Raw genomic sequence first — 27,989 nt, forward strand, 5'->3', positions numbered from 1 at the left:
CAAAACTATTTGAGAAGATATTTAAGTAATTTTGTAATTTTGAAAGCAACCTACATCGATGATTTCCGTTAATACATTTTGGATAATTTTATAATTTAGGAAAAGCTTTAACATAGAAATAAAAGACAGATGACAAATTTTTAAAATAATGTTTTTTAGATAACTAATTATCGAAATTTAGATAAATAATAGATGCGAAAAATGATAATAGATGCGAAAAATGATAACATTATTTTTAAAACACAAATATGATTTTTTGTAAATAAAAACTATATATATATAAAAAATAGAAATCAATAACACCGTACCAATCCCTAAAGCTAAATATAATATTTTTTATATATAGAGAGATCTAGAAAGCAATAATAGTTCCATAGATTAAACTACAAAATATGAGACTTATTTATCCAATGATATATAACATATTTATAGGAGTTTAGTAGCATACAAGACTATAGGAGTTTAGTAGCATATAAGACTAGATTTTACAGGCTACAAAAGAAGTACCACAGCTCACAATAAGTGAGTAAAAGATCACATCCAAAATCATATTAACAACATAATGCAAGCTAATAACAATTCTATCTTTCATCCTCGTGGTACAAGAGTCATCCCAGACTGATCCGAATCGAAATGATCAAACAGGAAACTAGATAAGAGAGCTATTACTGCGCCAACATGAGCGTCGACTGTGGCGAAAGGAAAAGGAATACATCAAGAGTAGATAGACACCTCTCGCATAGACTCAAAATTTCCTTCTTCCATGAAGCTCAATAAATCTTTTGCAGTGATTCATTAGATCAGGAAAAAAAACCCCAGACCACATTATATTGCAAGAACAAGCCTTTTTGTTGCAATCATAAAATTCATCGTCCGATTCATTTTCACTGCAATCACATTGAATGTTTGATCGTTAAACTGACTGGCAATGTTATCCAAAGAACAAATTCAACAAGTACAAAACGCACTCGTGCGTAATGGCACGCAATAAGATTGTGAAGCATCAAATGGATTAAATGTGATGCACAAAGTACAATTGTTTGCGGACACCCAAAGATTAGAAACAAGGGCAGACAGGTTTATGCAACACGATGAATCCAAGAACAAACCCAACTCTTATATGGATCTATGGCAATGAAGTCGGGTTTTTTTTATGTCATTCAAAGGTAAAACTATAGCAATAGAATGGACCAGTTCTCAATCCTTTTTCACAACTCCAAATTCAATCATTCTTTTCAATTCACACGTTCCTCACTTTAAAAACAACTATATTATTATGTTTTATGATATGCTACTAATAACTCACCCCACCATCTTTTCAGATTTTAAAATATTCCACACATTACAGGAAATTATACATTACCTGATAATATAGAAACAAAACGGAGTATAGCCTGATATTTTTGGGGGCGGTACTGCCAATTAGAACAAGGCTCAAGGGAAAACGAGGTAAAGGAATGCCCAAGATTGAGTTTTCCCCCCCTTCACTTTCTGCTAACATAAATCCTAATGATATCTGAGGTTTATGCGAATTGTCCATGAACAACCAACACATTGTTTCACTCTCACATACAAGTTTCAGAGATACGAAAGTTTACATGATCAACATGTTTAAATGAGATGCCAAACGTTGTAAAAGTATACATGAATTTACAAGATTCCAAAATCATGCAAGGCTGTGGTACCATTTTGAGATATACAGTTCCTGCATTTCCATATACACGATTATTTAAGTTCTAAAAAAATCCAATAAGAAATTAACAAGAAATTGATGGAAATTAGTGACACGATTACGTTTCCGAGTTAATAAAGTAACAACTACTCAGTTAACGACACAACAGAAATAGGGCAGTGTTTGCAACCTCTAACAATAAGTGATTATAGATATTTTCTTGATAAATTATGAAGAAAAAATCCATAATCACTTATTGTTACAGTGCAAACACTAACTAAAGAGTTTCGCCGAGTATGAGAATCTACAACACAAGGTCCACAGATTGCGGTAGACCAGATGAAGCATTTCAGACCCTCAGTCACATGATGTCATTCAACAACTCCAAGCGAAAACAAGAAAACAGAGAACAATACAAAGAAAAGGTAATTGCTGGTAGTTGGCGAGTAGCCAGTGTACTCATAGCAAACAACATAAACGACACAAAAGAAAAGTGAAAGTGGAGCTAATTGGTTCGAATATCCATTGACAGGAACATAAAAAAATCAAAGCATCAAAGTTTTCTTACCTCATCTCAAATTCCCGAACCTGAAAAAGCTCTCCTCCTGGTTAATATAAAAAACCTACATCAATCCCACGCCAGAATTTAACAATATCACTCCCTCTGCACGTATATCACATTCATGCAACAAACATTTCTCTTAAGGATAATTTCTTTGTAGCGTTTCCAAGCTTTACAAATTTACTATTGAAGCATCATATCAGAAGATTGACTTTGTAGATTTATCATCTTAAGTTGTTCTCAATCAGGATAATATTAGGAAGTTTTTTTTTTTTTTTGGTGATGAGAAACTATATTTTATTAAATACATAAGAACTTTTAATCAAAACAACAGTAATGGGATGAATAATAACAAATCACGCAAAAAAACATTATCCACAACTATATACATTGCAACATCAAGCAGATCGTCAAGACAAAATCAATTATAAGCCAGCAAGTCAAATATCAGAAAAAAAAGGTGAATAGAACAAACATGGTCCGACTCTTGTACCTAAGTCCTGTTAGAATGACATTTCATATGAACTCCGTTCAACAATACTTGGCATTTATTCTTTTACCAAGTCAATTTTTATTTTCTAAAAAAAGCCTAATCCATCTTAACTTCTTAAAAATTGCAAGGCATGCCTCTGTCGAGGAGATCTGTACAGTGCTTTTATCCTCAAGTCTGCTAGAAATCATGGAAAAAGATATTCTCACTCCATGCATATGTTTATCCTCCTAAATATAAACAAGGTGAAGAAATAATTTTTCTAGTTGACCTGCCTTTGCTTCCTGCACAGAAGATTAATGTTGCGAAACAATTTTAATCCACCGGAAATCGAAAGGGAGATAGGTGATTCGCAATTAATGCCCTCGAGCTCAAGTAATCAAATTGTTATCAAGACAAGGTTAGTTTGCACCATATTGAATAAACTCATTAATGCTGAAAATCGATCAGAATGATTAGTACCTTTTGTACTGAACTGGAGATTTCCTTCAGAGTCTCCTCGCACAAGTCCAAAAAGTTAGAATACACGATCCCTTGGTTCGAAGCCCAGGCTTCCAGAGTGACCTGTGAAGCCACAAATATAAATATAAAGCAAATTTCAGCAGCAGAGCCGAAAGTAACAGGGTAAACTAAGACTCAACATTTTAAAGGGGGCCAAAATCAAATTTTTGGGGAACTTTACGAGACGATGGAGAGACCACTCATGACTACTACTCTGGCTCTGTCATGTTCTTCATTTGTACTTACCTTCCCTAAGGAAACATATTCCCCGTGTTGGAGTTTAACAATGTCCTTTTTACAATCTACGATATCAAGGCAACCATCGCCATGGAATTTACCAATGCCACCGGTGTAGAACCACCTCATCCCTCTCTCGTCCACCTTTGAGCAACAGAAATAAACTTGACTGGTAAAACCATATGTTTAAAAAAGACATATGACGTAAGAATAAGCAACAAACACAAATGCTTATCTTGTATACTTCGTTTGATTTCTCTTCATTTTTTAAGTATCCAAGTGTAACGTTTGGCCCACCAACAACAATTTCTCCCCGTGGTTTTGGAGAATCGGTTATTAAATATCCTCCCTCAGGCCAATCAACCAACTAAAAATTTTATATTTACGGTAAAAAAGATTTTAAAAAATGTGTCCAGAAAAAAATTTAGTTGGTTATTGCAAACATGTATCCAGGTTAAAGAAGACTTCATGCGGTGATTCCAGAATTCGTACATATGAATGCTGTGATTATTTTTTACATGAAGATAACATCAAAGATGACTTTTAACCCAAAAACGATACACCCATGAACTGTTTTTTTTTATCTCTTCAACGATTTAAGGGCAAGAATTAACATTAAAATACGATTTTTTAAAAAAAATTAAAAACAATATTGAATCCCCAAGTTGTTTAAAGCTAGGAATATTTTGTATCATAGATGGGAACCGATGCTAAATTTATTATACCTTGATGACAGAGCAAGGTAGAGGGAAACCAACACAATACATTACCAACCCAAGATATCGGCGAGAGAAATCATAGAGATTTCAAAAGGGACCAAATCTATTAACTAAAACATTAATAAAAACTGAACCAATTTTTTACACGACATATTATTATTTTAACAGTGATTCTCATAAATCAAAATAGATTTTCTGACAGTCTTCACTGCTTTATCTTGAGTCACTGTGGGATGATCATGTGGTGCAATACGAGCAGTTGGCATTTTCAGGTATTCAGTTTTCTGAGAATAGCATAGGTAGATGAAAGAAAAACTAGAAATAGAGTGAGAAAAGTTCATACCAGTGTTGTTGGTAAGTTTTGAATGAATCCCACTCTATGACTTAGAAGCAATTCCATCTCGTCCGTCAACTAAACAAAAGATTAGAAACACTTATTCTATAGAAAGAAAAACTCAAGGCAAAATCTCCACTGTATAACACGCTGAACAAGAACAATAAAATTTAAAGCACGAAATCAGAACCAAAACTCTGTTTCAACTATTCGATCAGAAAACTAAGTGCTCCACCGATCTACCAGACTTCACAACATATTTATTCAAGAATATATTCAAACACCAAGAGAACAATTTGTAGAATAAAGAAAACACAACAAAACAGTAACATAATTCTTTAATAAAAGGTATAGTCCAACACTATATTGTGTCTGAAGCATTGCATACTATTCACAACTCCATGTACCTCATCCTCTGATTGAACCTGGAACGAGGCTTTCCAGTCAGCATCGGAGTCATCAGGGGATTCAAATTTGAAAAATGTGACGGGTGTGATCTTCCTGCGCAAGTTAATTATTCACAAATTACAAATAACATAAAAATGAAAATACCAGTTAAGGACACAAAATACATACTTGATTATTTTGTGTTGTCGATCAGTAAGGACGGGCAAACAAAATCCAGTGGGCAGATCAAAAGGAACTAGGACAAAGCCTTGAAATCCAAAATTCTTTCCGTTACTTCCTTGCAATATCAAATATCTATGAATGTGCCCATCTATCTGGATACAGGTTCTCCCGACAGCTACCATCGCATGGGAAACTGGGACTCCATTTTTCATTTCGCGTGAACTCGGGCCCTCGTAAACGATTTTCTTACAATTACGGAAGGAGGGATAAGCAACAATGGCTACCACTACTGGGTAATGCCTAACAATATAGTAAGCATCGGCGGCGTCCAGAATTGAGTAGGCTGGAATGTGTATCCTAGGTGCCTCGCCACAAAATTCAGACAAAAGATTTCTAGGCACAGGATTTCTGAATTCTGTGGTCAGCTTTAACCCTATTTTACTAGCATAACTAAGAAAGTGCAAGACTGATATGCCGTCCCCCATTTTTTTTCCCGTCACAATTTCATTGTCATTCAGCGTATATATGTTCTCAAAAGTTTCTTGAATATCTATGTTAAAATCTCGCACTCCGTTAACTCTCAAGTGTAGTTTCCTGCACATAATTTCCACGCACGTAGCCATGGCAACCAACAAACAGGCATTCGTCTTCCCTTGGTTCCGCACACGAGTAAACTTGTCTAATACATGAAGATGGATTACACGGTAGTCGCCTTTTTTCTCCCTAAAATAATCATCGACTGCAACATCGAACACCGTCTTCATCTTCTATCCTGCAGAACAGAACACAAAACTTACCAACAAAACAATGAAATTGTACTTTTGAAATATAGCATAAAAAATAGTTTAATCGACGTTAGAAACAATGTTACTCAAACCAACTATGTCGCACCTAAAACTTTCAAACTATATCGTAGCAAGAAAATATGAATTTCGGTAGCAGTTTTACATTAAAAAATTTGGAAACATATCGTAGCAAGAAAATATGAATTTCGGTAGCAGTTTTACGTTAAAAAAGTTGGAAACATATCATAGCAAGAGTAATAACTATATCATAGCAAGAATATTACTCGAAACAGATTTGTGCCTTGAATCTAAATTAGTAAAAGAAAGTGACAGAAGTTATTGCCCTATTTTTGTTTTGAAATCAATATTGGTAACCCACCAGTTTGATATATTACACCTCTTTTATGTAAACTACATATAAGAGAAGTATTAGTTCGGTACAGATAATCTAATCTCTGTGTAAACGCGAATGAATTGAAAAAAAAAAATTACAGACCAAGGAAGGACAAAGGACGCAGAACACAACCTCGATCAACACCTCGTCTCCACCGCACTACACTAGACCTGCATGGATCCAAAAACCTCCATTACAAAATGGTAGTCGATTAACAGAAACATGCATAGATCCAAAAAGATCCATTACAAAATGGTAGTCGATTAACAGAAACAGTGAATATGGCTCGCAATTACAAATATCATGGTCTTGACGAAGGAGAAAATAACAACGAAAATATAGGAAATTGAAAACGCGGCGGAAATTGAAAAGATCTACCATGGACGGCCGATGCTTTAGAAACGAAAGGGGAGGAGGATAGATATTTATTAGGGCACTGTATTATCAGAATTCCAGAATCGAACGGAAGAAAGAGTAGCCTTTGTTGAGAAATCAGCGAGAGAATAAAATTCAAATGTCTTGTTACAAAATGAAACCGCCAAAGCATTATATAGTATTCAGGGATAATAACAATCTGCCCTCTAGTGAAATTCTTACATAGCATAAAATCCCTATAAAATATTAATTAGCTATTAAGTCCTCCACATTTAAAAGAACCCCAATGCTTGATATGGGTGGTAGACAGAGCTGTCAACGGGTCAACTCATGGGCGGACAGGCTGGCCCACAAAAAACCCATCTTTTGGTAGGTCGAAGGTTGGTCCGCTCACAATTCCGGCGGGCTGAAAATTTTCTACCCAACCCAATCCAAGGTGGGTTGCGGATTAGGCGGGTCGATACGTGAGTTGGCTCACAACAAATAAAAATAAATAAAAAATTATTATAATTAATTATAAATTTCATAAATAAATAAATATTAATAAAAACATATGAATAAAAATTTTAATTATTGATTTCATACATGTAAATTTTTTATAAAATAATTAATATAAAAAAAATTCACAACTTTCATTAAAAAATACATATATCAAAATAAAAATAGAAATAAAATAATAATTTTCCAGGCCGCGGGCTAACCTGGGCCCACGACGGGCCAACCCATGTGGGTTACGGGCCAACCGGGTTGATAAATTTTTATCCCAACTCACTTAAATTATGTGGCGGGACGAGCCGACCAAGCGAGCTTAACCCAAATTGACGGTTCTAGTGGTAGACGCACTTGAAATGCATTGGGTTTATGTTTTTTTTAACGTTTTTATTACTTGAAATTATCTAAACACCCTCAATCCTTGAATATATTATTTGTTAATGTATATTTTTTTTTGAGGATTTGTTAATGTATTTTCCATTGTACAATTATGTGGAATTTGAATTGAACTATTTTTTAAAAGGTATTAAATCGGGAAATACCACTATTTGAACTAATGAATAAACAAAATTATTAGCCAATCATGAAATTTTTTATTTTTAAAATTTTTAAAATACATAATTAAAATCATTAACAATATTATTATTGATTTCACTAGAAATTTATAATGATATATGATGGGTTACATATAAAAAAAAATCTACTGGCCCTGGCCTAATTATAAAGGTTCGACTCCAAATATTTTTTAGGCTCAAGCTTATTTAAATATTATTTATATTTAATTTAAGCAGACATTGAAAACTACAAAAACCCGTAAGAGGCTCAAGCTCGCAAAATTGTCCGAATATCTATAAATAACTCAAACTCATTCTTAAGGTATACACTTTTTTCTTAGCACTATAACGCTCTACTCCTGGTTATTATTCTTTGAATAATCACTGACTTGAGCGTCGGAGTGTCGTCACCGGGAACCCTCCCGACTACTCTGACTTTGTTTGTGACGTAGGAACAACCCATTGAAGATCTCGACTGAGAACGTACAAGAAACTGCTGATACTCCGGATCTTGCGGAAACAACTTATCGGGTACCAGATTTTTTGGCTACATCAATATATATTTAATTATAATTGATATATGTGTTTTAGTTGTAACTTTAATAATATAAAATCAAATTAAACTTGGTTTTAAAAAAATAAAATTAAACTTGAATATCCTATTTCCAAAGAACGTGAAAGATAAATGCAATATCCAGAAAATTCATAAATCCATTGATGATTTATTAAAAGAATTTTAAATGAGTTTTAAGTTATTTTATTTTATTTAATCAAGATTTAATAGTTATTCTTAATTAAATAATTTTATGTGTTGTGTTAAATGATTTTTAAGTTATTTCATTTTATTATTCATGATTTAAAAGAGTATTCTTGACTAAATGGTTTTATATTCTTAAATTGTTTAAAGTTATGATTATGCATATGATTTCATGAATTGTGTCTATATTATTTTAACTATTTCGATTGAGTTGATGGTTTCAGGTCGAGTTTGATTCTGGACTCACGGGACGAGGCCAACATATTCACGAAATGATAGAGAATATTTTTACGAGTGTTTTAAGTATAATATTCATATGGTTATAGCGTAAGAGTCGAGAGTAGGAATTTTATAGTTTGGTTTAAGGCGTGTCGGTTAGACTGCATTTAAGTGATCAATACACGTTATGTATTTAGTAAACACTACCCCACGCAACCACCATCTCCCCACCTCATTACACCCTTGTTCCCTCGACTTTCCTTCCTTCATTCTCACGGTTACCTTCCTTTCCATTCCTCTTTTCTTCTTCTTTTTCTTCTTCTTCTTCTTCCTCTTCCTTCAGTTCCTTGAAGATCTTAACAAGTTAAGCTTCCAATCTCATTCCTTTTCGTGTTTAGCTCGTTGCCAAGAATTCGGATCGGCTCCATCTTCATCAAGGCAAGTTTTTCAACAAGCATTTTAAGGTTTTGAAACTCATTCAAAATTATAATTATTTTAATATGAAGATGTATGTTGATGTGCATGTTTTAATGGTTTATGATTTTGAAGCATGAAATTACGAGTATCAAGTTATGAATTGTTGAAATTGTGAAACATGATCGTTCTTGACAAGTTTTTGATAGATGGGTTGAAAGTAATGAATATTTTGAAGATTTTGATGTTATTGGAAGTTTTAAAGGTGAGAAATTCACGTTTAATTTAAAAAAATTGAATTTTTGAGATTTTGAATAAGTTGAGTAATTTTGAAGGTATTTACGGTTTAAAGATTTTGAAGCACAATTCATTTAATATTTTAGTGTTTTGAAGTTAATTAATCCATTTTTAATTGCAAGAAAATAAGTTTTGATGATTTATGTAGTTATAATTTTGGGTAAAAGAAGTTTATGTTTGAAGTGTTGAAGTTGTGTTCGGCGACACCAGATTTACGACACCCGTTACTCTTTTTAAAATTACGATTGGTGTACTAATCCAATTGATATGAGGTAAATTTTATTTTAAAGCTAGCTTATTTATCTACAACTTTTATGTTTTGAGTTTTCTCAAAATACGTTTGGAAGTATGGCCAAAATCACCCCAAAGTGTGTAAAGTGTACTGTATTTTTGGCAATGACACACGTTTGTATATCGGGCATAAATTTTTACTGAAAATTTCAATTAAGATGAAGTTTTCTGAATTAGAAATACAAGATCAAGAGATACAACCTTTATGTTTACCACGTTTCCAAATTCTGAGTGCAAGAAGTCGAAACATCAGCACGAACGCATAGCAACTGCAGTGCAGCAGAGATGCCAATGCGCAAGGCTAGCGCCCCAGCGCTGAAAAAGCAGTGCTGGAGCGCTATAGCTTCGAATTATTTCTTTTAAGTTTTGTTTTTTGGGTCCTAAATTCATGGTTATGATCTTTTAAGGCTTCTAAAATTTATTTAAGTGTTCCTATGCAAAAAGTTTCAAGTTTTAAGGTCAAGAATGAAAAAGAACAACTTACGTGGATCGATTATGTTATGTAATGCATGTACATGTCTAAGTTTCATTCATGAAACCTACGTTCAATATGAAAGTATGATTTTTATCATTTATGACATACATGAAGTTATCGAGCAAAGTTTTATGTACATGAAATGAAAGTTAAGATGAAAATTACGATGTTTCAATGATGCTTCATAATGGATGATATGTTATGATGATACAATGATATGATGATGAAATGAAAGATGCTTAAGCATGAATGAATAATGTTACGATGAAACATGAAGATATGATATGTTGATGCACGAAAATATTTTGATGTCGACTTATGTGTCTTTGTGGTGGAAATACAGGACTGGTACTTCATTTTGGGCTCCAGAGGGACCTTTCCAAATACGACTCAATGTACGGGGTTAGGTACTCCGTGATGAGCTCCGGAGGGGCCTCTGTGTGGGGCATCGGGTTGCTAATTTCAATTCTATCGGGGCAATTAATGAATAAGCATCATTAATGAACAAATAATAAGAAAGGTAATTTTTTTTCAACTAGGGTTGCGCTCGAGCGATGCTATTTGGCCGCTCGAGCGCTCCCTCGTACCCAACCTTCGGTTAGGATTTTAAGGCAGCGCTCGGGCTGCAATTTCTGCAGCTCGGGCCTGATCTGGGCAGAATTTTACCCTGTTTTGGCAGCTCAATCTCTTGGTCTTCCAACCTCTTCCAATCATGCTCTTTTGATTCTAAAACATGTTAACTTAAATCTAAAACATGCATTGACATATAACTCAAGTTTCAAACATAATGTACAAGACTTAGTTACATCAAACTAGAAGCTTAAAATCCAACAAAACATTGAACTAACACAAGGTGTTCAACTTGTTCTTCAACTACAAAAGCTCTAGTGTTTCTTAACATGCTTGTCTGAACTAAAGTTCATCATTTCAGCTACAAACCCAAGTCACCACGTGCTAAATCTCTCGATCATCTTCTCTTAAGATTGTCTTTGTCTTGTTCCAGCCCCTCCTATCGTCATGCACACATACAAACAAGACAATAGCCGAAAAAATCCGGTGAGAATATAATTCTCAGTATAAAAGACATATACATGCAATATCAACATATATCAACTTCGAGATATAAGACATAAATTGCATAATTTGTAAATAGACTTTGTTCTTGAGAGTTTAAGCCGTTGCAGGCCTCAAGATTTGTGAAAAATATTGGTTTTGAGATTTAAATCTCTCCAGACAATCAAGATTCGTACCTGATCTTGGATAAAGATTTAAAGTCTCTCCAGACACTCAAGATTCACATCTGAACCTTGGATGGATCCATTTTCAATAGTTCATCTCTGGTACGACAACAATATAACGTCAGTTATAATATAAATATCCACTACGTGTGATGGATCAACAATTCCAATTCAAACAAAAGAACATATACATAACAAGTATGTGGTTTTTCTGGGATTACTCAAGACTCTTCTGTCTCGAGTATCATATCCCTTTCTATCGATGTCGTTTTATACCTTTCATTCTTGATTCTGAAAGTGCTTCAATCTTTATTCCAACTTCACTTAATTTGAATCGTAGATGCTCCATATTTGAACACTTGATTATATTCAATCCATCATCAATTCTGTTCATTCCCATTCTTGCTCATTCAATCATATTAGTCGGCAACTTGATCGTTTCAAACTTCATTTCAACTTCAACGATTGAACTCCTTCGACTCGAGTTTGATACAATTGAATGCACGTCTGAAATGAAGTATCAAACGTATATAAGATTATCTTTACAACGTATAGTCACCATCTCATTCAATCACATAAATTCAAACACTTCAACCTCAAACTCATCGATTTGAATTCGATAATCTCAACTATATTATGAAAGGAAGTGTTTATAAGCAATGAATATCAACGATCAATTCATATAATATTCAGCTCAATTACAATACATCCAAATGGCTTCAAAACGTAAACCGACGGCGTAACGACTGAAAACCGATAACCGAAACTCAACTCTATTAAATCTAACAAGTATATCAACTTCATATACACTGCATACCAACAATAAAACATCAAAATCTCAAAATATCAGAGTTTCAAGGGTTCAAACCAAGGCTGGAAAAATCATAAGAAAAGCAACCGATATCCGTTCTTCGATTCGGTAAAACATATAAACTCAAGAACACAAATACATGATCATAATCTGATTTTTTCACATAAAAATCTCTAAATATGTTGAATCATCAGAATACTTATACCAAATCAAAGCTCTTGAAGAGAGGATCGCATCGCTATCTTCAAAATTGAAATCGGATAACCAGAACATAAGATATCGGAATTTAAAGATGAAAAATGGACTTGAAGATGGGTTCTCGATTCTTGGCTGCTGAAGATTGATGAATATTGATATGAATATGGTAGGGATGAGTCGATGCAGAATCAGGGTAGTACCCTGAGCCAGCCATCACTTGACATGTGGCGCTTTGTTTTAAAAAAAGAAATTCAAATTTTTTAAATTATTTTACCACTTCAACACAACCATGGTTAATAGAGCAGCCCAAAAATATTGAATTTACGTTTATTACCGCGCAAAAGAGAATCGTAACAATTGAAAAAAAAATTCTTCCCACCCAAAAATTTCTTCCCATCCCCAATCAATCTAGCCACCATCACCAGTGACTGTTGCCGTAACCAATGCCGACGCCGCTCCCTGTCATATTCACTCCATCGCCCGCCACTTCCGCCTCTTGTCTCTCCATCGATTTTGAATATCACTCCATCGTGCCGCTGCCGAAAGGTAAATAACTTTTACGATACTTTTTAACGATGAATATTATATGTGTTGTTTAAATGGACAAATCATAAATACGATTTAGTTTAAGTGGGTTGGAATATGTTTGTATAAGAACAAGCAGAACATTAAGTGGGTTGCAGAAGAACAAGAAAGACAACAATAGTGGGATAGGAATGAAGTGTATGCAACACAAAAGTTTTTGTAGAAGAACAAGTAGAAAATTTACTGGACACCCGTAGTTTTTTTTTTCTTTTACTCTAAAATCAAAATGAAACTAGATATTGATTTTTAGCATAATTGGAGAGCTTAAATTAGTTTGAGAGAGAAGAGAGAAGGGTTCTTGAAGTTACGTGATTTTGTGGAAAAAAGACTTGGTGGGGTTGGAATGAAGTGTATGAAACACATAAAAGTATTCAAAGTTTGTTTGGGTGTTTTTAATGTGTTGCAAAGTCTTTCATTAAGCCTATCCACATGATATTCTCTACTTCAACGTTTAATTAAGAATTGGATAGTTGGGAAAGTGTTGTTTTTTTATTGATAATACATTTGTCTTCATTTCTTTGTATGAAGACTGTAGTTGATTGTTTTGTTTGAAATTACATCAAATTTATTTACTTTGAATCATTATTATTTTTATTTACATTTTAATCATTTTTCTTTTAATTATAGATTTGATGGGAGACTTGAAAGAACGGTGGATGAAAAAGTCCAGAAATAGAATTCATGAAAATTTGGTTTTGGATGAAAGTGGAAAAGGAAGTGGAAGTTTTGAATTTGCATCAATTGGATCTCAATTTGACAGCCAACCACATCACTTGATTATTACAATTCTTCTACTTTTAGTTAATATATACCAATATATATGTAGAATCTTATTTATTTGTGTATTTGGATGCATGGAAAGTAATAAAAACATGTATTCACATCGGATGAATATATTCCCATATCAGTTTGATAATCCTCGTTCATTCCAAGTAATAAAAATTTTTAGATGATTCAACTTGCTACAACTCGATCACTTTCATATATTTTTTTTAATTTTTTCAGGGGCATGATGGTACTAACAGTAGATAGCTCAATATAAGAACATCATTGTCTTAGCTTCTGGAGGTAGATCATTTGCATTTTTGTATATTTTTTTATGTTGCGGGAATTTTGTTGGAATTAGTTGGTTGCGTTAAATTTGGTATTTTTTCAAAAAATATATTTGAATCTGATATTTTGTGACTTTCCTTTGATTTGAGTTGATGGCAACTATGCTGCGTTTGTTGTTTTATAGTTTTTTTAGTTGTGGGAATTTTGTTGGAATTAGTTGGTTGCGTTCGCTAGGGTATTTTTTCGGACAAGAGATTTGAACTTTAAATTATGTGACTTTCATTCATTTGACTTAAATGCGGAGGGAGATGGTTTTTCCTTTGCTGCGCAGGTCGGCGCCTAGGTGCCCAATTTTTAGACCCGCGCCCCCTGCGCTGCCCCCTCTCTTGATAGATATTGTTGTTGTGTTGAGCTGTTTATAATTGTTTTATCTATGATTTGAATAACTTTCCTTTGGTTGAGTTAATTTGGTCGTGTTTGAAGGTTTTACGGAAACTAAGCCGTGCAACAAAGTTGAAGCGGAGGGAGATGCTTTTGCTTGATTGAATCATAACCTATTTTCCATTCGAATTATATCTAGAATCATGTATTGTGTATTGTGTTTCTGGCCCTGGTGACAGATTATGCATGTGTTTTGGAATTGTATGGAGATTATGTATTGTGTTTTGGAATTGTATGACCTTTTTTTTTTTACTTCATTTGTGTTATGGAATTTCCCAGATTATACATGATAGCATATCATGATTGTGAGTATTATTATGGGAGGATGTACCACCAGGACCTTGAAATAAATATTGATTGTGTCAAAGACATGGGAATAGATTACCAGCATGAAACTTTCAGGCATGGTGGTATGAGGATTATGCCATGAAAATGTTTGCTCTGTTAATAGCTCTGATAAACCTTCCACAAATTAACCATCACAAGATAAGGATTGTCTCAAATGAACAAAAACCTATCACAAAAAACGAAGAGCTTGGAGATACAAGATTACATAAGATGGAAAAAAAGACACAAGATTAAAGTTAAAAGGCAGAAAAATTCTGGGATTACATATGTAAGGCCCTGAAATTAATTATTTCAAGATTAACAGAGTTGATTATTATTTATTTTGGAATTAATGGGAATTAGTTGAACCGAGATTGAATTGATTTGAATTTGGAGTTGAGGGACCGAATTGCAAATAAAACCGGTTGACTAGACAATGGAGATTATTATATTAATTGTTATATATAATATCTACTCAACCCATCACCCTCACTCTTCTTCCTCCCCTCTCCATCACGTCAACCGAGAGACCGGGAGAAAGCCATGACCGATTTCTTCAAGCTTTTCTTCCGTCCGATTCGCTCGATCCGACCGTTAGATTTCAGATTCGAGTTGAGATTCACGATCATCGCAACGAGGGCGTCGTTTTGACGTAAGTTTTGCTACGATCCACGAACTTTGATTTTTTTTGGGTTGTCAGAATTTGATAATTTTCGAGTATAACGTGCTTGAGCTAGCATAGATCGTGTATTCGAAGTCGGCTCGGAAAAAGAACGAAGTTTGGATTTTATATGAATTTTTAGGCTTAAATTCGAAAATGGGTTGTTGGATTTTGGTTGGATTTTGATTGTTTTGTTGGATTGGAAGTTGAGTTGAGTTGTATTGAGGATGAATATTGATGTTGATGATTTTTGGTTTGACCGTTTATAGCCGTTATGCCGTCGAAATCGAGTTTTGAACTATCGATTGTTTGTTTCGGTTTGAATTCCGGGTTGTTTGAGTTGTTGGATTGACACCGAATCCGTCTAATCTTCATTTTCAGATTTGGATTGGAGTTTCGGGTTTGGATCGAACTTGGGAGTTGGATCGATTGAGAATCGAAGACGGTATATTGATTGAGTTTCTTTGTTTCGATTTGTTGTGATTCGATTGATTATTTATTTGAGTTCGTTGTTATTTTCAGATTTGAATCATCGAAGAACTTGAAAAGGTAAAATGACGACATCGAATTGAAATGGATGAATACTCGAGTTGTCGATTAACTCTCGAGTCCCTAAAATCACATACATGCATGTTTAATTGCTTTTGATTGTTTACGTACTTGAATTGAATTATGCAAATGTATTTTGAATTTCATTGCATACATCTTGAGCCGAAGATTTGATTCGTTTTGAACTTAGACGATTTAGGGAGCTATATTGAAGTGGCTTTGGATTTCGAGTTTTTCCAATTTCCAGAATACTTCTTATAGTTGATCTGAAGTCTAGGGGTTTGAGTTGAGCGACATCCACCCCGAATGGGTGTGTCGGTGAGTTGTTCGTGGAAACTCGACCCTGGGATCCCAACCGATTACCGAATGATATTCGATTATCCGATTAGATAATCATGAGTTTTGAAGTCATGCATTGCATTTTAATGCCTTTCGAATTGAGTGCTGATATGCCTGTTTGAATTGATTAACTTGTTGCTTGATATAGCATGATTCGATATATTAGTTGAAATTGTTTTACTTGTCTCTTTTACTGGGAATTATATTCTCACCGGAATATCCGGCTGTCGTTTTGTTTGTATGTGTACTTGACGGCAGGTGGGGCAGGATCGAGTCAGAAGATGCATGACTAGATCAAGTTGGAAGTGATAGAAGTGAGGCACCGTCTAGGGGTTGTGAAACTTTGAAATCATGTACTTTCGATAGTCGAACGATCGTATGATATTGTAGAACTTGTTTATGTTCAAATTATGTTTGTATGATGCTTCCACCCCTTTTATTTCGTGCATGGATTATGATTTGAAGCATGAGTTTGAGTGATGTTGTAGATTGAGTTTTTATTGAAGTTTTAAAGCCCAGAATTATTCTTTTCGAACAGACGGCGCGTGTGCTGCGTAAACTTTTATTTTTCAGCTCGAGGGGCAGGCGCGGGCGCGCGATGAGATCGCGCGGGCGTGCCTGAATTGGCGCGGGCGCGCCTGAATTGGCGCGGGCGCGTGGTCCTTTATTTTTAAAAAAAAAAAAATTTCTTTTGTTCTTTTGGGCTTTGATTATTGTTGATTAGTTATTGTTTAGCCTTATTAGACAATTAGAAAACGGGGTCTCACATTAAGTGGTATCAGAGCGATAAGATTCTTGGATTTGAACTAGAGTGAGCGGGGTAGATCGAGTCCGCATGAATTGAATTCTCGCATGTGATTGATTTATTGAAATGATTATTTAAATACGTGCGAGCATGATTTATTGATTCTTGAATTAATTAAATTACATGAGTTGTGATTTAATTTTCGAATCACGATTACTTGATTTGATTGAAAGCATGCTTATTGATTAAGCATTATTTGAATTGCATGACTATGTGATTTAAAATTTAAAGCATGAATTACTTGAAATATGAACTGTATTTTAATTTCGGATCCGAGTTCCACTTTCTGCTTGAGCTAGCAGATCAGAGATTGTTTGATGTGAATGAGAATCCGATTGAGATCTGAAATTCAGAAATTTTGTAGTTGAATGAACTTATCGAACAGAGATGTGGAACACAGAATTTTGAGATGGAGATTTGGTATCCTCTCATACTGAATATCAGAATTGTCTCCTGAAGAATTTTAGCAGACGACAACCAACAGTAACTCCTTCGACTGATCTAGATCGTACCACCACTGCACTGATAGATGTTACTCTGACAACGATGGGAGTACTACCGAGGAGGTTTTAGTCGTTTAGACTATCGATTTTGAAGAGTAACAAGAATATTGTTGGGTGCGGGAGTTGATTAGAAGAGATCGAGCACTTGGGTGATTCTCTGAACTACACAGATGACCGGAGAATTCGGTTAGTGTGGTACCAACTTAGAGGATTGTTAAAAGTTGGTAGAATTTGAAGAAGAGAGCGTTAGGGAATCAAGGTTCGATCACTTTTTGGAATCCGCTTTCATCCGAATTTCTTCGACAGATTCCATTCATCGTTTGATCCGAGATTGAGGGACTTAGAGATCATCTTTAATCAAAGAGAAAGCATTTTATGAATTCAGTGATCAGTGCCTTGAGATCAGAAGACTCTGTCAGAATTCGTCATCTTGTTATTATCGAAAGATCTCCGAAGAGAATTTCCTTGTGTCTTTAACTTCGACAAGGATGCTAGCCATTTCAATTGCTCCTTTCGGCCGCATTAACAGAATCTATGCGAACTTAAACGTATGACGAATCAATCTTCGAGGCAACAGATTCTAGTTGTACTCGTATCGAGGATCAGATTTAGATTTCACCGATGACGACCGCAGGAAACATTGGAGTATGGTCTCTATTCTTTTTCTGATATGATCGATTACGCACCTTTTATTTCCTTCTTGTTGATACTTATTGATGCATCTCGTTTGTTGAATTTTGATTATCCGTAGTCGCAATTCTTTGAATTGATGAGATAAGTTGGAACCGAACAGTATTGTACTTCAGATTCTGAATTGATTGAGATTTTGATTTGATTGTAACTGAGCAGTATCGTACTTCAGTTATCAGATTTTATTTGATTGTCTGTTAGCTGCTTTATCCAGTACAGGACTACGGTGGATTATTTCAGGAAGTTGATAGATTGAGATCCGAGTCTTTAAACAAACGGAAATCCTCCGAAGAATTCTCTTGTTTACAGCCGACGTCCTAGAATCTAGCCTGAATTGGTTGATATTCCAGTGGCTAGAGAATTGTTGTTATCATCCAGATAAGATTTCTGGATTACCTCTGAGTCGCGAGGGTAGATTCAGCGATGACTTGAGATCAGACATCATCAGCTGAGAGTTTGATAGAAAGAATTACTGAATACTGGACTTGGATCGAGGTATGATTTTCTTGAAGTATAGTCGTACCGTTTGAAGTGAAACTCGTCTACCGTATTGCAGATCTTTTGAACTGAATCTATCTGAAAGTATTGGAGAATGGTCTTGCAGAATTTTGTGCCGAGACGAGGCATGCTTTGCTATTGAAGCTTGAATTTGATTGTATCGAGATGTCCTTTCCTCGATCATATTAATTCTAGAGCTGGAATTTCTGTGATCATTACAAGAACGAAACTGTTTTTGTTTTAAGCCAAACAGACATCTGTACCTGAGAATTGAAGATTTTGAGTTTCTAGCCGAGTTTCGAGAGATTCTTATCGCCATAGAATCGATTTATCATCTAACTCTAAAGTATGCACTTGTACCTGAACCGAATCTTATGAGATCAGTTTGTTGACGTGAAGAAGAGATCGACCAGAGCTCCAGTATTTCTTATTTCCTCTGTACTGATAATCTTCAGTGCATTGCATCTTCTTATCCAGATTATGGAGGTATTCTTATTCAGAGGAAGTTTGTGGTAGATCAGTCAGAGTAACAGCTGAAGCAGTACGAGACTCGACATCCGATTCACGATATTGAACTGACAGTGATCTTATTGCCTATAAGATCGGGCATCTCTATCTCCAATGAATTTTCGAAGTCTTTTCTGAACTGAGAAGTCTTAGTATGAATTTTGCGACCGAACTAATTTTGAGATTGAGGAAAGAATTGATATGATGAAGATTCCGATTGTGAAATTCCAGTATGATCCGAAGTATTACAATGAAGCGACTGCGGTTTGAATAGAATGATTTGTTATTATTTTATCTACTATCATTATTCTCCTTGAGCCGATGGATCTGTTCTTATTTTATCTACTATTCTTGACTTCGCCGACCGATGAGTGTGTACTTCTGATTTGGAGTCTAGAACAGATATGAAGTCTATCAGAATTCTCTTGCCCGAACTGAGCCAGAATTGATTTAGAAATGGGGATAACGCAGAAAACAGATTCGAATTGGAGAATTTAATGAAGAAGAGTCAGAACTGGGCTCAGTCTGAGTTTCAGGACAGTGACGTTACCTCAGTTGTGAGTAATTGTTTTGTTGTGCCAGAGATTTTGATTGAGATAGAGTATCTTGAGATTGACACTTTACAATTATTCATTATTCTTCAGACGACCAAAAGGTATTCAGAGGATTGAAGAATCGACCTTTTTAGGAACATATGAAGAATGCGATTCGAAGTTTGATTTCGTAATTGCTAGTCTGTCCACTTTTGATAGCTGATCGAGAGAAAGAACCGACTGTTTGTGGTTCAGTTAATTGTCAGAATGAAAAGAATGTTACTTTTCGACGATTACCTTTCGAGAGATGCGATCAGTCTAGAAAGTAGAGGCCATCTAAGCTTAGTGAGACCGATTGCCAAAATTTGCTACTGTTTTCCGTACGAAATGAATTCCAGAATCGACCGATTTGGATAATTTGGTCAGAAGGTGTTCAGATTGTTTCGCTCTGCCGTAGTTTATCCGTGCAGAATAGAATTGAGAGTATTCGGCATGTGATCACGGAGGTATAGAACTATCTGATTCGGAAATGCTATCTGACTATAATTGAGTTATTGCTGTAGTTGCTCCTGTCTTCGTACGTAATGAATTTCAGATACGACAATATGAATCAAATTGTTGTCAGGAGAATTTTCAGATAGTTGACTTGTCATGTCTGTCCCTGTAGAATGAGATTTTGAGTTAACTCTCACCTTGAACTCAGTACTTGAGAGACTCTGTTATTGGATTATCTTTGGGTTCAGTTTTTTTTATCCCCGGAACGACGGACAGCCAAGAATTGGCGTTATAGACTTTAAAGAGGATATGTTGAGCTTTAGTGCTTGATTTTGGCACTAGATGGATGGATTTCCCATCTTTTGCGAGGTTTCCGTACAACAGATATCAGACGAAGTATCATCTTTTATAGATGAGTTGTACGAGAAGAAATGAGAATCCCAATTTATTGGGATGATTGTCTGAGTTCCCTGACTTGGGATCAGATTTGTTTTTGAGGTTCGATAGACGGATGAAGATTTATGTCTTTATTGAAGAAGATTGAGAAGAAGGATGAACGAAGTAGTCGAATTCCGGCACAGATCTCGGTACTTATGTGCAGGGAGGCAGAGTAATTCAGAAGATTCCTCCTTTTAGAGGCTGTGGCTTATTACTAAGCAAGAGAACTATCTCGATGAACTCTCGAGTTCTTTTGAGATTCTAGGGGAGATAGGCGACTTCGCCTACCGACTTTTACTCCTCCAGTTCTCCTTGTTTTCCACTACCTTGATCTTCCGGATTCATCAAGTTGTCTCGACATGCTTCTCGTCTTTTGACTGCCAAGTTCACAGATTTTCTTGGAGGTTGAGACTAGAATTGATGAGTCGCCAACTTTGTTGAGGCGATCGATTAAGAATTGACCGAACTGAGTATCAGCTCTTTAGCGAGACCGATTCAGTTGAGTTTGTGCAGTTGAGACGATTCGGATTTGGAGAAACGGTTCAAGAATTGGAGTTTGATTAGAACCGCGATTTCAGAGTTATTTTGAGAGAAGAATCTTTCTAGCAGTCTTCGAACTTTATCTTGTTTTCTGAGATGGAACTTCTTGAATTTCGAGGACGAAATCGATTCTTAGAGGGCGAGAATTGTAAGGCCCTTAAATTAATTATTTCAAGATTAACAGAGTTGATTATTATTTATTTTGGAATTAATGGGAATTAGTTGAACCGATATTGAATTGATTTGAATTTGGAGTTGAGGGACCGAATTGCAAATAAAACCGGTTGACTAGTCAATGGAGATTATTATATTAATTGTTATATATAATATCTACTCAACCCATCACCCTCACTCTTCTTCCTCCCCTCTCCATCACGTCAACCGAGAGACCGAGAGAAAGCCATGACCGATTTCTTCAAGCTTTTCTTCCGTCCGATTCGCTCGATCCGACCGTTAGATTTCAGATTCGAGTTGAGATTCACGATCATCGCAACGAGGGCGTCGTTTTGACGTAAGTTTTGCTACGATCCACGAACTTTGATTTTTGTTGGGTTGTCAGAATTTGATAATTTTCGAGTATAACGTGCTTGAGCTAGCATAGATCGTGTATTCGAAGTCGGTTCGGAAAAAGAACGAAGTTTGGATTTTATATGAATTTTTAGGCTTAAATTCGAAAATGGGTTGTTGGATTTTGGTTGGATTTTGATTGTTTTGTTGGATTGGAAGTTGAGTTGAGTTGTATTGAGGATGAATATTGATGTTGATGATTTTTGGTTTGACCGTTTATAGCCGTTATGCCGTCGAAATCGAGTTTTGAACTATCGATTGTTTGTTTCGGTTTGAATTCCGGGTTGTTTGAGTTGTTGGATTGACACCGAATCCGTCTAATCTTCATTTTCAGATTTGGATTGGAGTTTCGGGTTTGGATCGAACTTGGGAGTTGGATCGATTGAGAATCGAAGACGGTATATTGATTGAGTTTCTTTGTTTCGATTTGTTGTGATTCGATTGATTATTTATTTGAGTTCGTTGTTATTTTCAGATTTGAATCATTGAAGAACTTGAAAAGGTAAAATGACGACATCGAATTGAAAGGGATGAATACTCGAGTTGTCGATTAACTCTCGAGTACCTAAAATCACATACATGCATGTTTAATTGCTTTTGATTGTTTACGTACTTGAATTGAATTATGCAAATGTATTTTGAATTTCATTGCATACATCTTGAGCCGAAGATTTGATTCATTTTGAACTTAGACGATTTAGGGAGCTATATTGAAGTGGCTTTGGATTTTGAGTTTTTCCAATTGCCAGAATACTTCTTATAGTTGCTCTGAAGTCTAGGGGTTCGAGTTGAGCGACATCCACCCCGAATGGGTGTGTCGGTGAGTTGTTCATGGAAACTCGACCCTGGGATCCCAACCGATTACCGAATGATATTCGATTATCCGATTAGATAATCATGAGTTTTGAAGTCATGCATTGCATTTTAATGCATTTCGAATTGAGTGCCGATATGCCTGTTTGAATTGATTAACTTGTTGCTTGATATAGCATGATTCGATATATTAGTTGAAATTGCTTTACTTGTCTCTTTTACTGGGAATTATATTCTAATCGGACTATCCGGCTGTCGTTTTGTTTGTATGTGTACTTGACGGCAGGTGGGGCAGGATCGAGTCAGAAGATGCATGACTAGATCGAGTTGGAAGTGATAGAAGTGAGGCACCGTCTAGGGGTTGTGAAACTTTGAAATCATGTACTTTCGATAGTCGAACGATCGTATGATATTGTCGAACTTGTTTATGTTCAAATTATGTTTGTATGATGCTTCCACCCCTTTTATTTCGTGCATGGATTATGATTTGAAGCATGAGTTTGAGTGATGTTGTAGATTGAGTTTGGATTGAAGTTTTAAAGCCCAGAATTCTTCTTTTCGAACAGACGGCGCGTGTGCTGCGTAAACTTTTAATTTTCAGCTCGAGGGGCAGGCGCGGGCGCGCGATGAGATCGCGCGGGCGCGCGTGTTCTGCGAAGGAGAGGCGCGGGCGCGTGGTCCTTTATTTTTAAAAAAAATAAATTTCTTTTGTTCTTTTGGGCTTTGATTATTGTTGATTAGTTATTGTTTAGCTTTATTAGACAATTAGAAAACGGGGTCTCACAACATAAGCTGGAAAAGAAGATACAAGAATTACCAAATCAAACTAATATATTCTGGGATTCATATACATATTTTTGTGAGTCATATATATGCATATATAAAATCAGTATTAAAGCATTTAACTTTTCTGGAATTTAAAGGCAGAAAAATTCAGCACTGAATTGAATCAATGCGTTGTGCATCCAACATTAACTAAGGAAAACCAAAGGTCAAATGCGTTAGAAAATTGTAGCGATAGAAATGACAAACAACGCAAAATATAGCCAGTAATCCTCCATAATAAATACAAATTTACGATCGTCTAAACACATTCAATAATTGTCAAATCATTACACATTTACAATATTCTAAAGTCCTAGTACAAATACCAAATCAATACAAATTTCCAATCGTCTAAAATCTTCAACTTCCTAACCATCACGATTCAACTTTATCTCTTGCACCAATTTTTTTAGCTTCTCGATTTCTTTCTCAACATGTAGCGCATGATTACGATTCTCAATTTCTAAAGCTAACAATGCTAGTTCCAATTTATCTAGTTTCGCTATTTGAGTAGAATTACTCCGTGAGCTTGTGCTAGAAGTAGTACTCAAACTTGCTTCGCCGCTAGTTTGGAATGACCGAAAGAGGCACTCCAATGTTGCTTCTCCTTATATGCCTCAATAGCTCTTAAAGCTTTCTCGCGACTGCAATATGGCTGATGTAGAGCGCCACTGAAATTGATGACTTGATCATATGTTTCGATCCAGGTTCCATAGATACCAGTTTTTCGTCCTATGAAAACGACATACGTTTTTCCTACGTAACAAAAAAAAACATTTCATTATTGTATTAAAAAAATAATAAAACAAAATTTACATTAAATTGAATTGAATGACTGACCATTTGATCACATTAAAGTATAATGAGACTATATCTGCTTAATGTCCTCAAATCATGATCTTCTGTAATTTGCTACAGGAAAGCACACCTTATCTATTAAAATTTAAAATACAAAACAAATTGTAAGTGACTGAAAAAAACAGAATCCTATAAAAAAAAACTAATCAACCAAAACTCTATACTAATCTGATTGAAAACTTCAGTTGGAGAACCTTAAATCCTCGCATTACAAGTAATATCATATGCTAACATTAATAAACAAATAAGTAACAACTCAAAAAGACTCTTGTCCTCAGCTCCACCTCCAAAACCAATGGTCCATCCTTCATATTTCGTTCTCTTGTACTTCACCAACGGAAACAACAGAGGATAGTAAGCTTATTAAACAACATTATGAAATATGGGGACAAAACAATACCGTCCAACCATATAATTCCGTAGTTATACAAAAGAAACCTATAATCACGTTTAAATCAAACTTCAAAATTCCATTATGATTAACATACTCGAATTTCATCCTTGGCAATGAATGACACCGTAGATAAACTAGTAATCTTTCTTGCAAAATTAGATGGAATCGACAAACCTGTTAAAACCTTACAATATGTATCCAAATTCCCCAAACTAGTTCATCAGCATATGTAGATAAGTCAAGGAAAAACTTCAATAATAGAAACATTTGCTAATGTAGGAAAAGTATAGTAGCAACTTAAGGCAGTATCAAGAAACAACTTCTCCCATTCTTTCTAACTTCTTTCTTTTCCGTTCCATTCAGATAGGACATCATCAGAATATCGAAATTGGGGTGCAGGCTTAAGTAATAGAAACATTTGCTAATGCAAGATGCATTCTTTCAGAGGTTGAAGAATAGGGTTCAAAAATACCGACAAACGACGAAGAACCTTCGATCTGCACGTGGGAGTCTCATCTTCCTCCTTTAATAATTCGATGCTGCTGCTCCAGAGTAATTTTTTTTTAACTTCGATCTAAAAGGACACGGATGCGGCGTAAGAACTTACCGGAAGGAACATCGTTGTTGCTTGGGAAGGATTCAGATGGAGAGCTTGAAATTGATATTCGAAAGAAATTTTAGGGTTCTCGCAGAGGGCTTGACGACGACTGATATTGCAAGGACAAAACTTTTTGGGCTTTTTGGTGGTGGAATGCAATCGAGACTTTCACTAACCATGGTTGGGGTTGGTTGGTCAAAATTGGGGCGAAATTAAAAAAAAAATGAATAAAAAGTATAGCCATGTGTCAAGCGATGACTGGCTCAGGGTAGTACCCTGAGGCCATCATCGACTCATCCATATGGTAGATACACGTTTCAGCCTCTAAAAATAGCAAGTGTCCAAGTCAAAATCTCAATTTTGCACTTTAGTCCCTCAAATTTACTCTATTTGAAATGCCTACTATGGCCCATCACAAATCACTCCTATAATAACAATTAGGGTTATTGTTAAAAAAATATACGCCTAAAACCGAACATCATATCGATATATATTAATATATATATATATATATATATATATATAATTGATTAGTAAATCTATACGTAATAGTACTCGGACGCATACGTTGCGTGTTTTCTGACTTCTATTGTTTATTTTTTTTACTAAATAATAATAATAAATAATGAAATAAAAAAATAAATTTGTTGTAAAAAAATATTCATAAAGGCAAAAAAAAAAGATATTTTCGACTTTTCGTAATTACATAACCATCTAAAAGTAAAATCATGAGAAAAATCATAACAAAAGACTACTAAAGTACTATTACTTTATATATAGTCTAGATTTGAAAAAATATATATATTTTTTTGAAACGGTGTTTGTATCTTTTTATCGTGTTTCAGCGTTTCAGGTCACAAATGTGGCTAGCTCCCCAAATCATGGTTTCGATATAACCTTTTTGTGTATTATGCTAAAAATGAAGAAAAATAATGTATTATGCTATAAATGAAGAAAAATAAGCAAGGCATATGTTAAGAGGCCTTTTTCTTCTTATGTCATATACAAACAATCATGTTCAAAGTAATATTAATTAGGTTTCGATTTTTAATTTAATAGCGGATAATATAATACTACTTATTACTTAACTAATCTAGTGACGAAATGCATGCATACATTAGTGACGGAAAAAAATGCATATATGCTTTTAAAAAAAACTAAAAAATAGCGTAAAACTTATATGGATCTCAAAAAGATTAATTAAAATACACTTTTATATTATAATATTCTGAAATACTCGAGGCTGTATGTATATTCGAGTTAATAAAAAAATAAAATTTATATAAAAATATATATATAACCAGACGAAATTTAATTAATTATTGATCTTATCTGTTGCTTTCACGTCTTTAAATGAAGTGTATGGCAATCTGACAAAAAAATTTTCCAATAAAAATCTGATACAGAAAGAAGTGCATATTGAACTTGCCCAAAATTGTCGACCGTATTTTAATAATAAAGAATTGGACAGCACCTTCCAAAGAAAAAGCGCCAAGAAATCGCATGTGGATGTCTATATCTTACACTCATTGATCATGCCGTAGAGCTCATGTGGAACGGAGATTTTGGGCACTGATAGGTGTTGTTTATGTGTTTATTTGCGTTGTTTTGCATTTGTTTTGCATGTTTTTATATTGTTAATGTCATTCATGTTTAGTTATCAAGTATTTATTCGATGATTTTTGATTGGTTCTAGGCAAAAGATGGAGAAAAGAAAGAGTTTGAACAAGGAGAATTGACGTAAGAAGGAATCACAAAGCATTAATGGTCCAAAATTTATTTTTGACTCTAGAGTGATCCAAATTCAATCTCCACCGTTCAGATTGTAGTTTGGGATGTTTTAGAGCTCAAGTCCAAATTTCAGCTCTATCCGACTGTTATAACTTAAGTTATGATTTTTTCAAGAAAACTGCGCGCTTAAAAAAACATGCTAGCGCCCCGGCGCCAGAAACTGGCGCTCCAGCGCTGACCTGCACGAGAAAAAACTTCTGGGACAGAATTCTTCGGACCTAGGCGTGATTTTTTGGGCGCCTAGGCGTGAAACGGACTGAAAAAATCAGATTTTCGAAATTTTAAAGTCTCAATTTGTCGGGCTTTGTTTGACGGATTTTCAAGGGCATATAAAAAGGACTTTTGAGACGCATCAGACGGAAGGAGAGAAGCCGCCATCAACCAAGGAGAAAAGGAACGTGAGAAGAGGGAGACGGCGTGAAGAACTCAACCAGAAATAAGAACCGTAAACACTAGTTTTATATTTTTTCTTTTTTTCTGTTATATTTGTTGGGATTTAGGGGATCCTACCCCAAAACTTTATTTGATTTCTTCTTGAAGATTGAATTTGATTTTTATGCATTCTTGATTATATTATTGAGTTTATTGCATCTTTGGAGATTGATCATCTTTGAAGTGATTTTATTCGTTGTGATTGAGACTGAAAGAAGATTTTACAACATGTTAGAGTAATATAATCCATGGATCTACAACTTGCATAGACATATGAGGTTGGATACATGTTGATAGTCATAGTCCAATAGATCGAAAGCTAGAGGATTTCACAAATCGTTAATGCGGTTGTAATTGTTAAA

General features: G+C 35.0%; 1 protein-coding gene and 3 long non-coding RNA genes across 6 annotated transcripts; 1 reads left to right on the plus strand and 3 right to left on the minus strand.

Moving 5' to 3' along the window:
* Window positions 1–423: 423 nt before the first annotated feature.
* LOC140882645 (uncharacterized) lies at window positions 424–6,785 on the minus strand. Of its 3 annotated transcripts, none has more exons than XM_073288769.1 (9): window positions 6,643–6,785; window positions 6,397–6,434; window positions 5,092–5,857; window positions 4,923–5,016; window positions 4,525–4,593; window positions 3,472–3,606; window positions 3,187–3,288; window positions 2,241–2,295; window positions 424–887 (listed from the first exon to the last, which is right to left on the minus strand). In XM_073288769.1, exons 3-8 carry the CDS (start codon window positions 5,847–5,849, stop codon window positions 2,242–2,244), a joined length of 1,212 nt encoding a protein of 403 aa, XP_073144870.1. In that variant the 5' UTR covers window positions 5,850–5,857; window positions 6,397–6,434; window positions 6,643–6,785; the 3' UTR covers window positions 424–887; window position 2,241. The 3 variants fall into 3 exon arrangements, with proteins under 3 accessions (XP_073144870.1, XP_073144871.1, XP_073144869.1); XM_073288770.1 differs by having other exon boundaries at window positions 2,241–2,277; window positions 6,367–6,434; XM_073288768.1 differs by having other exon boundaries at window positions 6,367–6,434.
* Window positions 6,786–10,872: 4,087 nt separating this feature from the next.
* LOC140885238 (uncharacterized) lies at window positions 10,873–12,532 on the minus strand. Its single transcript, XR_012150845.1, has 4 exons — window positions 12,393–12,532; window positions 11,653–11,883; window positions 11,389–11,475; window positions 10,873–11,147 (listed from the first exon to the last, which is right to left on the minus strand). It is a non-coding gene; the product is annotated as an uncharacterized lncRNA (long non-coding RNA).
* Window positions 12,533–12,765: 233 nt separating this feature from the next.
* LOC140885549 (uncharacterized) lies at window positions 12,766–14,690 on the plus strand. Its single transcript, XR_012150999.1, has 3 exons — window positions 12,766–12,931; window positions 13,598–14,038; window positions 14,507–14,690. It is a non-coding gene; the product is annotated as an uncharacterized lncRNA (long non-coding RNA).
* A 9,090-nt stretch (window positions 14,691–23,780) lies between these two features.
* On the minus strand, window positions 23,781–25,560 carry LOC140883553 (uncharacterized). The gene is made up of 3 exons (XR_012150420.1): window positions 25,279–25,560; window positions 24,395–24,487; window positions 23,781–24,310 (listed from the first exon to the last, which is right to left on the minus strand). It is a non-coding gene; the product is annotated as an uncharacterized lncRNA (long non-coding RNA).
* Window positions 25,561–27,989: the final 2,429 nt, after the last annotated feature.

This window comes from Henckelia pumila, chromosome 2 (genome assembly GCF_033568475.1).
Source record: "Henckelia pumila isolate YLH828 chromosome 2, ASM3356847v2, whole genome shotgun sequence".
Taxonomy (NCBI): Eukaryota; Viridiplantae; Streptophyta; class Magnoliopsida; order Lamiales; family Gesneriaceae; genus Henckelia; species Henckelia pumila.